We start from the raw sequence: 13,165 nt of genomic DNA, 5'->3' as shown, positions 1-13,165 counted from the left end.
AGGAGATAGCTGCTTACATTGAAATGATTCATTAAATAAGACAGCAACCCCACCTCCTCTCCTGCTCACCCTGGCCTCACTGATAAAACTGTAGTTAGGAGGGGAAATAAACAGTAGGAAAAAGCACAAACTTCTCCCCTCCTACCTTAAATTCTACATTTTGCTACATATATATTTGGTTCCATAACCCCAGCAACATGCCAAAACATATGCATATTTAAAGAAATAGATGCACATGCACATATACACACATATACATAAACATGTATACACACACATACACTTAAATGCATGCATAGACATGCACAAATCAAAGCCTTTCTTCCCCCCCCGTGCCTTGGAAAAACCATATCTTGTTGTTTTTTTTAAACTGGCTCATGCAGGGACACGTTATTCTGAGGCTGGCTCCTTTGCACACCTTGTGAATCTATTACTGCTGCAATTAACAGACCTTTTTCTTAAATGAACATATTAAAAAAATAACTGGAGGTCTGTTGAGATACACAAGGCCAGGTCGAACCATTGCCTCAATAAGTGACTTTAGGCATTTTCAAATTTGTCTCTCAGCAGACTAAGTGCTATAATAATGCTTTAAACTTCTATATTATTATGACCCAACAGCTTTCTAGCTGGTAAAGGATCCTGTCAATTCTCATCTGTGTGGGTTAACATGTGTGAATGTTGTAATAAATTAATAATGTCCAAGGCCTCGCTTTAGATGGACTAACCTTTTTGGAGTTAAAAAGATTTCATTTAGACTCATTTGGACACAATTAATTTGTTTGATTTGGTATTAAGACTGACATGAGGAGTTCCAACATGTGAAGTTTTGGCGCTAATACTTGCCAAATGCGCTGCTGTTTTCTGTTTTTTAAGAGATAGTCGACTGAATTTTTCTCTTCTGTTCACGCCTGTTCAACTCCACAAGCAAACATATACTCTTCTTCACACAAGTCTTAAGTAGCTTTACAGTCAATGCGTCAACCGGAGGTGCAACTCCATAGAGTGTCTGGGGTTTAATCAATAGGCCTGATCGATAGCTCATTTAACAGGTGATGCAGCAGCAGAAGGGCCTCTCCGCTACAGGAATACAATTGGCAGTTTTATAATGTGAACACGCGGCCAACAACGTATAACCTGAAAGACAAACGCAAGGATAAAACATGCAAGGGTGTGTCCTCAAGCTGAAAACCTCTTCTGGGTTGATTCCTGCACTACTGCGATTACTGCGCTCTCTAAATTTCTGTGCCCCACCACAGTGAATATGAGGTTTCCATTTGCCCACCAGCACGATTGTTCGGATCTTCTTGAAGGGATATTTAAAATATGTCTATGGATGGCATAATTTGAGGCCAGTTACAGGGATGTGTTTGCAGATAATAGTCATTTAAAATTACTGGCTGGTCTGTGACCATAATGAGATCCTCTGCTAGTAACGTAATAAGTGGTAATGCTCCTAACTAGCATGTTGGAAAAATGGTTGTAATGTCTTGCAGCCTTAATGGAAACTGCTAAATTCATGCATTTGAACTTTGTTAAGTTTCTGGAATCATGGAAGCATATAATTTAACTGTTCTGAAAAGGATTAATACATATACAAACTAGAGGTTGCAGGAAGTGACGTATACAGAATAAGGTGGCTAATGATTAAGGTTTGTGCACATGAAAGCTTAAGAAGATATTTAAAGAAGAACTGGAAATGTTTCAATAGAAATCTAGGTTTAAACGGGAATTCATTATTACTAGATCAGAAAGTGAATGGTGTTTTAAAAGTGTTTTAGGTGTTTTAGTCTTTTAAAAAAAGAGTAAGCGAGATAGAGAGTGTTCAGATTGCGCAGTGCTGCGTGATTGTGTTTTCTTCTTTGGGCTTGGTAGATTTAATACACATCAAAACAACAAAATTACTGGCAGAAATAATATGGCTTTTTTCAGGAAGCTAGACTAGATATATTTTTATGCAATGCTGAGCTGTGGTTAGAAATTCCTGGGGACTGTGAAGGATTTGTTCATTTCCAAAGCAAATGAAGACATTTATGTGATGCAATGAATAGTGGTTGAGTGTGATTTACTGTTTGTGATTGTGCAGTTGTTTTTTTTCTTTTGTTGTTGTTGTTTTTTACTCAAGGGTATCAGGCATGTATCGACGTGTGGGGTTCTAGTGTTGCCAGATCAGATCAGTGTACACGCACTTGTAACCTTTTCCTGTCACTCAGAGTTTGCACACTCACACATATCTACCCCTTCTACACTTGCTGTACATATATACACACAAACACACACACACACCTCAAAAGCCTCGTCCACATGAAACCCTCGCCTCATCTCCATACTCCCTCTCTACTGCCCCAATGGGAAAGGGTTGAGGCCTTATCTTAGCAAAACACTCCATCCAAGTCCCCACTTACTAACAGGCTTTACTGGCTAATCTTTAGCTCAGACAAGCGCCTGGGCACCAGTCGAAAAGTGAAGGAGAGTGGGAAAGAGACACTGAGCAGAGAAGCAGGAGGAGAGAGGGATGAAAAACTCTTTTTTTCGCTGATTGTGCCTGAATTATGTATCAACCCTAATGTATCTGTCCTGCCTATATAAAATATACACTTTCCCTGTCTTCACCCCCCTCTCTCAGTGCCTTGTGGTGGGAACATCACATCAGACAATGGGACCATCTTTTCCCCGGGTTACCCTGAGGAGTATCCAAGCTCAGCTGACTGCTCCTGGCTGATTACTGTGGCTCCTGGATTTGGCATCAAACTGAACTTCTCCCTCCTTCAAGTTCATGGGCCACACGACTTCATTACTGTCTGGTAAGAAATGACAGCGTAACAGGCTCCAGATATGCAGAAATAGTTTCAATGAGACAATGCGGACAGTTTGTTATTTTGAGGAAAGCAGTATTAAACTTCACCATCGTCTCAAAAAATTCTCAAGAACTTGTTATCAGGCTTTCTTTAATCTTTGATTATTTGTTGTTTTTGTCTTTTAATACGATGTGTTAAATACACTTTTGCCTTTGTGCTTGACTGAGCATCAGTGGGTAAAGCTTCCTTTCATCACCTCCATACGACATGGTTAAAATTGCCATATGTGGCACCAAAGCCAGGTTTTTGCATACACGATGTTTGCCAGTTCTAGTTGATCCTCCAAAGCTTCCAAAGGTCCCAGCTCTCAGTGAGACAGGAGGTCTGACTGCCAGCCAACCTGGCAACATGACCACATGAAAGATCCACATGGTTTTCTGGTGACATCTACGTTTAACTGTTTGCGCTACTCATAGAAATTTGTTTGAGGCTTTTTTAGACCACCGATAATTTAAGTCAACATGGCTAAAGCGAGCCAAAATGTCCACTTTCTATTGTATTGTTTCTCATCTCTAAATGGTCCCCGCTGTGCTGATCTTTCCCAGCTAGTTCCTACAGAGCCAAGATGGGGGACTATCTTGTTCCCCATTTTCCAGCTACCACCGCTGTGTATCTATCCACTGAACTACTGAGCCAAGGAAATGGGCCCCTTAATGGCGGCTTGGCTAGAGTGCTGTCAGGCAGCAGTCCCTAGCCAGCCGTTTCCAGAGCTGCTTGTAATCTCCCATGCCCAGTCTGACAGCCAAAGACAGATGGTTTTTAAGCTGAATGGTTGTGGCAGGAATCTGGGAGCTGGCTTAATCGGCCATGCCCACACCAGGGGACTTCCAAGGCTGGGCCACAGCTTCCAGAGACACTCCCTTTGGATAGCTGTTAGCAGGAGCACCACAGTCGAGACCTGTCACTCCACGCTTACTGTATCTCTAAATTCTACCTTATTTTAACATAATCATCCAAAACAGGCGAGGGGTAATCTCTTTGGGTTTGTTGAAGTGTGAGCAGCTTGATTATACTCTTCTGAAGCTGCTTGACAATAATCTGGCATGTGGCTTAGTAGTTTGTTTGCATCACAGACCCTTAAGGTTCTTTATGGCTCTTATACAAGTGAGCTCTGGAGCATAGGCTGGTGTTTCCAGCGTATTGTTGTTTTTGCATTTATGGCAACATTCCTCCATTTTTAGGGATGGTCCACAAGAAACAGCCAGGAAACTAGGTGTGTTTACTGATGGAGAGCCCAACGACCCACCCAGCAGCACATCCAATCAGGTGCTGATACGGTTCCGTAGTAATACAGAGAAGGGTGGACTCTTTCGTATCAGCTATCAAGGTTTGTACATGGTGTGGATCTAGCTTTGTTTCTAGCTCTTGATTTACATATATTCTTTGTTTAACTCCTTTCATGTCTTTGATGCACTCACAGCTTACAGACTACAGTACTGCCTCCCTCCCTCCATCATTCCTAATGCTGAGATTCTGATGGCAAGCAAGGAATTTAAAATTGGTAGGTGGAAATGCTGTCACAATAAGACCCATGCACTTAAACACAACGGCACTGACACTTCTGCCTTTTTGTATTTAATGTTGTTCCCATGCAGATTTGCAGAACCGTAGCATTTTGAAGCATTCATGAAGCTTCTAACTTTGGCTGTTTTTATTGCCTAGGTTCGCTGAATACACAGTCCATTCAGACACACCTCAAATGCATCACCTAGGGCAGGTGATCTCATTCCCTTTGAAGACAACAGAGATGAATTCCTGTTTCTGTATTTGTGTAGCTATTTGACCTTTATTATTCAGAGGCATAAAAGTAGCAACACTGACATAGTGTCTGTAGGATCCCATGGGGATTTTTGTGTCCACAGATTCATCCCTGTTTTCACTGAAACACATGACTGATGATAACTTCTGTATTGTTATAGAATCCTTTATAAGGAGCACTTTTTACATGTATCATAACAGTTAATGCTACTGCTTCTGACCTTGACCTTGACTGTTGCTCTCCTTTGTCCGTCACTGTTTTCAGGTGATATAGTGCGCTACCGATGTCTCCCAGGATACCAATTAAGTGGAAACAGCATCCTGACCTGTCGGCTAGGTACACATTTGGAATTTGAGGGCCCTCCACCCTCATGTGATGGTAAGTGTTTGTTTACAACTTGAAAACATCCTGGAGTACCATTGATATATCCCTGGATATCCTAGCTTTGAGCACACTTGTACACATCAAACAAGGGTTGGGAGGTGATTTTTGTGACGCATACAACACTGAGTTGGACACAGTACGGTGATGGGTTGTGAAGGATCTTGCAGAAGGCTAAAGCACCTTAACTAGTGTGCCCTACATCAAATTTGCCAATGTTCATAAGGTTGAGTCATCAGGGGCCACCACTGAGATCAGCTGGTCTACTGGGATTTTACCTCATGGCCTAAATATAAACTCACTGGCCACTTCATTAGGTATTACTGTTTAACTGCTCATTAGGACAAATATTTGATCACATGGTAGCATCTCATTGCATTTAGGCATGTAGACATGGTGAGGACAACGTGCAAAAATTCAATCCGAGCTTCAGAATGGGGATGAACGGACATTTTAGAGATTTTGAATGTGGCATGGATTTGTTTCAGAAACTGTTGATATACTGGAGAAAATGCCTTACCAGAGGTCAGACTCTTTCGAGCTGATAATAACAACATGGAAAAATCACTGACTGGTCTGATGAGTCATGATCTCTGCTGCAACTTTTGGATAGTGGGGTCAGAAAACAGCATAAAGAACACGAAAGCACAGATCCATCCTCTGTTGTATTAAGAGTTCAGTTTGATGGTGAAGGTGTATTCGTTTTGGCAACATTTTCTTGACAATTTGGGCTTCTGTATGGCAGTTGTTTAATGGCCCTGCCTACCGCAGTACTGTTGCTGACTATGTCCATCCTTTTATGACCTCTTCTGGCTGCTTCTAGCATCATAACATGCCATGCCACAAAAGGCAAATAATCGTACACTGATTTTTTAACATGACATCGAGTTCAGTGTACTCAAGTGGCCTCCATAGTCACTAGATCTCAGTCAGATCCAATAGAGCACCTTTGGGATGTGGTGGGAGGGGAGATTCATATCATGAATGTCCAGCTGACAAATCTGCATTAACTGTGTGACGCTATCATGTATCATGTACCAAAATCTCTGAGAAATGTTTCAAGCACCAAGAAAAATAGGGTCTAAGCTCTTCTAGCAACATGTAACTGCCACTAAGTGTATATTTTGCCTAAAAAGCACCAAGAAGACAAATGGGTTCTGCTGCTGTGAAATAAACAGTATGTCAGAACTATATATGGTATAGGTAAGTCCTAATGGTTATGAGTTCTTGTGATAGTTAAGACACTTTACTGTCAAAAGAAATAACTTACAGTATTCCAAAGTAATCCTATCTGCCTGTACCATTTTTATCCTCTCCTACATTTAAGCTGATCAAATAGCATCAAGCACATGGTGTAAAAAACACACATTCTAAGTGCACCAGCACAGAAACAGCAGGGCCAGTCTGAATATGAACACACAAAATGTTTAAGCACCAAATGCAGTGATGTGGTTTGTTTACTTAATATATGTCTTAAGATGCATCGAACCATTTTCGAGTCTGATGAATCATAATGTTTTATATGTAGCACCAGTCAACACTGCCTTCATCCTCCAAGAGGGACTGTATGAGTTTATTTTCAGCAGTGTTATGTATCCCTTAGCTCTAATCATGGACTGATGACTCAAACATGGAGCTTCGCCTCTTTTCTTGCTCCTGCGGGTACCCTTTTTTGCCTGTAGTCAGGGAGCGACAGCCAGATATCAGCTTGGTACCATTTCCCATCTCGGCGGATGATGCTTGGCTCCCGTGAGGCCGAGCGCGGCTGCTGTGGCGCTCTCTACATGCTGAGATATCGTCCTCCCAGAGGAATGCAGCACCCACCGCACGCGCTATAACATCGTAATGCTGCACGTTGTGCACGCTACTTTTCCTCGGGGCGAGAGTCTGGGTGCATAAAGGGGTTTGTGCTTCACAGTATCATAAAAGCGTATCTTTCATTTTCTTTCTTTCTTTATTGGAAATGTGTGTCTCGTTTAAGAATGCTTCGTGTGTCCCGTTCTGTTTGTGGGTTAGGTGGTGGGCGAGAGGGAGGTTTAGGCGAAGTTTGATAAATGCAACTAATTTAGTGTACTAAATAGGAAAAATATGCAAAGCTCTCAGCATGAGGTGAAAAAGGAGAGAGATACAAAAAAGAATTAGACGAAAGCAAGAGGGTAATGAAAGGGGAAGAGGAACTATGTGTAGGCTAATAATGGAGATGTGGAAAGTGCTTAGGACACCCAGTGAGAGGCAGAACGGAGAATACCGAAAGTGTCAAAAAGCGAGAGGAACAAGGCAGTCCCTTGTATGTATGTTCCCTGGATTTATTTGCCACCCATTTTTACCCCACAGACAGATATTTGCACCTCTATATGTGCAAGAATAAGCCTACAGTGTTTACAATCATGGAACATTGGCAGATGGTTGCCCCTCCCTAAATCTAGTTCTGCTGAAGGGTTCTTCTTGTTAACAGGATTTTTTTTCTTCCCGCCATCGCTAAGTGATTGCTCAAAGGGGTCATCTAATTGTTGGAGTTTTCTCTGTGTTGTTGTAGGCTCTTTAACTTATAATATAAAGTACTTTGAGGCAACTGTTGTTGTGATTTGGCGCTAAATAAATAAAATTGAATCAAACTAATGCATAAAATCCAGTAATTTTTTTAGGCTTTTAATATAGGTTCAGTTGCAAAATTCCCTTCAACAATTTGTTTCCCTTTGTGCTGACTAATGTACTGAGAACAGACAACCCACCTCCTGCTCCCCTTTTCTCCAGCTTTTATTAGCTTTTTTTTAGAGAGCTGAAAGCAGAGAAAAAAGTTAAAAGACGATGCTCGAATGAGAGGGAGAGAGAAGAGGGTCAAAAGATAAACCGATAGGAAGAGAGCAGTTTGAGTATAACTCTGGATACGCTGGAAAAAGCCAAAAACTGGCCTGGAAAAGATGGAGGAGAAATTGCTAAATGAGCAGAAGGGTAGTGAGTAAGTGAGAGTGGGGCTAGAGTTTAAAAGCAAGGCGAGAAAGGGAGACAGGGAGAGACTTAGTTGGAGGGCAGTGAAGAGACGAAGAGCAACAGCTCATTGAAATGCAGGGGACATGCCGGCTGCAGCTGCACCTATCAAATCACCACTTCTAGCTCTGACAAGCAAAACCCTCCCTGCACATTTAGCAGCCCTCACTCCCCGCACACAAACACACACCGAGTCGCTGTATACGTATACTGTATGCACCTCCACGCTGGTCTAGCTGGTGTCTGGGTTACGCAGCGTTGGATGTTGTCATTCTGTGACAGTCTTCCAAGAGTGCAGCCCTGGAACCACTGCCGGGTCTGCAGTGTTCCTTGCCCCCTCGGCGCCAGCATCCTCTCTCATCCTCTGCATTCCCCTCCTCCCTCACTCGACACTCACTTCTCTCCCATGACTCACTAACATCAGACTTATGTTCTTACATAACACATGTAGCCTTTGTTCCCCAGACTTTCTTTGTCATTGTCTGAGGCTGCTTGAAAACAGAGCGCCGTGCATTCCCACACACTTTATAACACACAGGTGTCTGTCAATACCCAGATCTATCTGTCTCTACCTTCCCAAAAACCTGTCATACAGGCAGAGAAATAAAACCTACCATCATAAATATGTAAACACTGACACACAGTAACTTTAGTTTTTTAGCTGTTTAATTCAGAGAACAGTTGCCAGTCATCCAGATGGGTATTTGCTGCCATCGGAGCAACCGGTGGCTTGGTTCAGCATTTGATTTCCCTTCTATTTGATTACACTGGGTTGTATTGGACCCACGGCCCTTAACTACATTTGCTGTCTGCAGAGACCACAGGGAGTTCAGGCATCACACACACAAAGCTGCAGCATCAGTACAAAGTGTTGCTTGAATTCATTAATGAAAACACAATGAGCTCTGATGAGTCCAAATCCCTGTGTTTATCCCCCAGACAGATTTCTGGTTAAAACCTGCATAATAATCCATCACATTACTTTCCCAGCTAGTTACAGTAGCTTTCTTCATCCCTGTCCCCTTTTGTTTTTCTCGCCTCTTCATTTATCTCTCTTCCGCTCAGCGTACTCCGATTTTTTCCCCTCTCTCTCTGCCCCTGTCTTCTTTTGTTAGTATGGATTACAGCTACCCCCTTCGTTTCCCATCTTCATTGTCATCCCTGACTTCTAAGAGTTGTTAGGCCCTGATCCACATTAATACTTATGTTGTGGCCCTTCCTATTCATTCGTCTCGTTATCAGACCTCGGCTTATGCTAATTAAAAGCCATCTCAACGGCAATGCAGCAGTTCAAGCTTGATACATATAGTAGATTTATGTATAGGGGCAGTTTGATTGGGAAGATATTTGCAAACTTTGAACAGTTTCCCCACAAACAGAAGGGACGCTTCACAGAACGCTGTCCCTGCTGCCTGTTTATTCCGCTCCTCGTCTCATTAAAGTGAGATTTCATTTTGAGCTCTATCAGGGTTGATCTCACCTTGTGTGTCGAAGCACCCCCCACCCCCACACACACACTTTTTTTTTCTTTTTCTTTTTTCCAGCTGTCAGATTTGTCCCCTAATACCCTTTTGTTTACAGCCAGAGTGATGCTTCATTTCAAAGTGGATTAGTTTAATAAGTAGCAGCCTATAGATAAGCGCCCCTGCCCATCTCTTTCCATCAGCTCCGAGACAAGCTGAAGGGAGTTTTGAAGACACATCCAGGCTTTCTGAAAGGTCACTGACAACACATATCTCATCCTCGGAGAATTGATCATTTAATGAACTTCACTCTTAGATTTTATATGCCACTTCCAGGTGCAATCACTTCCACTATCGCTGATGGATTTAAACCTTTTTGACTCATATCCACTGAGGGGCTTGACGTTGTAAATGATTTTTGCAGACTTGGGGAATGTCTTCTCGAAATTTAGGATCATAGGTGATTAATGTTGCTTTACTTCCAGAAGTCGATGCCAGAAGTGGTACTTTGCCAGGCTATTTTCTTTTTTCTTTTTTTCTTTTTTTTTTTTTAGACAAAACTGCTGTTTTTGGTTGATGAAGAACACTGACAAATATTAATTGTTTGTTTGGAAGCATTATACTTAGGGAAATGTAGCAAATGCAACAAATGGTTACATTTGACAGAAAATAATTCTTACATGCCAGCTTACCTGACATTATCCGAAATTTCCTGAGGGAATAAATCCCATCTAGCTGACACGCCAACCCCAGTAAAACAAACGGGAAGAATTATTTGCAGATGCTGTTTAAACCAAGGCTTTCTGCCATATTTTTATGCAAATTTCATAATCTTTTTCCCCTATGAACACAGAGAAGATGATGAACAAACCAAGGCATGCACAACTGTTCATTCACACACACAGGCTCACCTATTTACAAGTTAATAGTCGCTTCACATTGCTCAAGAAAAGAGGCACACAGCTTGAGCTCCAGTCAGAGAATTCAGGATTTCTCAGCTGTTGTGAAGGACCTCAAAGTGCCAAGTGCTTCCTTTGCCCTAAGGTAAAACAGTGCATGGGTATTAAAATTGCAGCACATGGCAGATACTTTATACCCCAAGCAAAGTTTTCTGCCACATTTGTTTGACAAACACAAATGCTTGCAAAAAATCTATGCGCATGCAGAGAGAGCACCTGGTCGAGTAAGTGCTGTTTTAAGCAGTTTGTCAGTACATTTTTACGTATGTGTGTGTGTTTTTAATGATTTCTCCAATGAAAGAATTTAAAGCCTTTGGCGTGTAACAGCTTAAATATACTCTTTTTTTATTGCTATTAGTTGGAATGGATGTATTCATAATTTCAACAGGACTTAAACTGTTGGGTTGCACGTCTTTTGTCCTGTCTCCCTCCCTTCATCTCCGGGCTCGGCAGATGGCTGCCTCTCCCTGAGCCTGTTCTCTCCTGTTAAAAGGAGGTTTTTCCTTCTCGCAGTCACCAAATGCTTGTTTTTACAGGCTCGTCTAACTGTTGGGATTTTCTTTCTATTGTTTTAGGTCCTTTACCTTACAATATAAAGCACCTTGAGATCACGTTGTTATATGGTGCCGTATAAATAGCAATGAATTGAGTCTAAGGAGGTTGGAAAGAAACTGATTGGACTTCTTTGAGGTTTTCTTGAAGATGTTGCACCTCTCATCCATAAGGCTTCCTCAGTTCTAAAATCAAAAGGTGGAGAGTCATCTTGCATCAGCTGACTTGATAGGGTCACATTATAGGATTGGGCAAGCCCTCACAGTGGTTTCACCCGAAACCTCTGGAGGTAATGACCTTCGCATTTTTTCCTATCTTGGCTCATGTGATGACACACATGATTAATAGTGGCTCAATGACCTTTCTAAGGGACAACCTCTGCTAAGGTTTATTCATGGGATTACCATGACTTGGATGACTTGAATTCAGTGCAATTTAAATTGAGTTGCAGCAGGGCTTCTGTGTTAAAACAGTTAAATACTGTTAGGTATGGCAAAATTTGTTCTTAGATAATTTTCTATGGAAACTATTGAACGCTGTAATCACAGCAGTAGAAAAATCCTTTTTTATTGTTTGTGTGCAACTACAGAGATTTTTTTTTAGCTTTGTTGAAAGTGTTATTACACATCAGCTTCATCTTCTCTATGCATATAGACACAGTGAAGACAAGTAGTATTTAAACAAACAGTGTAGCTGTTGCATTGTGTCGCCATAACAGCATGTTGCATCCTTTCATTTTGCAGCTTGTTTATGGGGCTGCAGTGTGCATGCAGACATCTCTGTCAGATTAAAAGGTTGGCTTTACAGCACTGCAGCAAAAACACAACAGACAGGAGCGCTGCGTGCTGTCTGATAATATGGAATGAAACCACTAGAAAATGTCAAAGGATGTCGTGGAGACGTCCTGCAAGAATGCAAATGACAGAGGGAGAAAATGAGATGAGCGGATGTATGAGGTCCGCCCAGACGTGCCTCTTCAAAAAGGCGCTTTGAGGCAGATGTGAGCGTTAACCACCGAGTTAGCATCACATCTGTCGCACACTCACAATGGGAAAAGAAGACGGAATACGCTAATGGCAAGTCAGTAATATTATATAACGTATAAGCCGTTTCCTGGAGTGACTTAGCATGGACAGCTTTGTTTCCCCGTGACAGCATCAGGACCAGAATGACAATTAGCTTAGCTATGCTTTTAGTCACATTGAGTTGCCCTCCAGCAACAGTATGGCTCTAACCAATCCAATTTGTGTTTCAAGGTAAATTGATTCCACTAAAACAAATGAACAATCGCTGAATGTGATGCGCAATTATGAAACGACAATACAGGAACAGATCATCATTTCTGTAGGTCACAATAATACATTTACATTTTGTCTCTCTGCTATTTCTTTCTGTCAACAGTGACGTGTCCCATGAACGAGATACTCACAGCCTCCACGGGCGTCATCATGAGTCAGTCGCCCGGCAACGGTTTTCCCCACTTTGAGTCCTGCTCCTGGGTGGTTAAGGTAGAACCCGGCTACAACATCACTTTCACTATCGAACACTTCCAGACCAGCCGTCAGTTCGATGAGCTTGAAATCTTTGATGGTGAGTGACTGCATCTGTTAAGACAGAGAACTTGTGTTCATCAGTGCTAACATAAATGACAGTGTTTATCTGTTTGTACCTGTTTGGTTTATACCATTACATTTCCTAGTTGTTTTCTTGGTCTGGATTACCAGCTGGACTCCCTGTGACATCTCCTTTCACATATCCCCTGGCAAAAAGAGTCATTTTCACAGATATCTGCAATTAAAGGCTAAAATAAGCCAGAAGGCTAAATCCACTATTCCCAACAAAGCTCTCTGCCACTGGTAACAGAAAATCAAACGTAGGCTCCCTTTTATGGTGACAGAACATCTACATCTGCCTTGTACATTTGCATGTGATTAGAGGTACAGTCAGCATCTCTGCCAGGCTGCTCTGAGAAAGTGGTGATCGTATACACTGGTGATGCTGATTAGTGCTTTTTATCTTCTGCCGAGTGTAGAGGAACAGACATTTGCTAACCTTGGGGCTGCCAAGCCAATTATGGACTGAAGTCTTATTTTTTCCCCATCATTAGAAGATTAGGAAATTGTGATATTTTTCAAACTTCTGTGCTTCTGTTTGGATAAAGATAAATTCTGTGCAAATATATATATTTGTGTATTATATATATAT

At 41.8% G+C, this 13,165-nt stretch overlaps 1 protein-coding gene across 2 annotated transcripts in view; it reads left to right on the top strand.

Annotated features, from left to right (window-relative positions):
* Nucleotides 1-13,165, top strand: part of csmd2 (CUB and Sushi multiple domains 2) — a 262,154-nt gene that overhangs the window by 212,967 nt on the left and 36,022 nt on the right. For both annotated transcript variants that reach the window (XM_005728850.1, XM_013909751.1), the window contains 5 exons: nt 2,627-2,804; nt 4,040-4,185; nt 4,279-4,359; nt 4,882-4,995; nt 12,362-12,550. In XM_005728850.1, coding sequence (XP_005728907.1) covers nt 2,627-2,804; nt 4,040-4,185; nt 4,279-4,359; nt 4,882-4,995; nt 12,362-12,550 — 708 coding nt within the window. The remainder of the gene's footprint in view (nt 1-2,626; nt 2,805-4,039; nt 4,186-4,278; nt 4,360-4,881; nt 4,996-12,361; nt 12,551-13,165) is intronic.

Source organism: Pundamilia nyererei, unplaced genomic scaffold, assembly GCF_000239375.1.
Source record: "Pundamilia nyererei isolate P.nyererei 1_Seehausen unplaced genomic scaffold, PunNye1.0 scaffold00030, whole genome shotgun sequence".
Classification (NCBI taxonomy): Eukaryota; Metazoa; Chordata; class Actinopteri; order Cichliformes; family Cichlidae; genus Pundamilia; species Pundamilia nyererei.
This window is presented reverse-complemented; position numbering and strand designations above follow the sequence as displayed.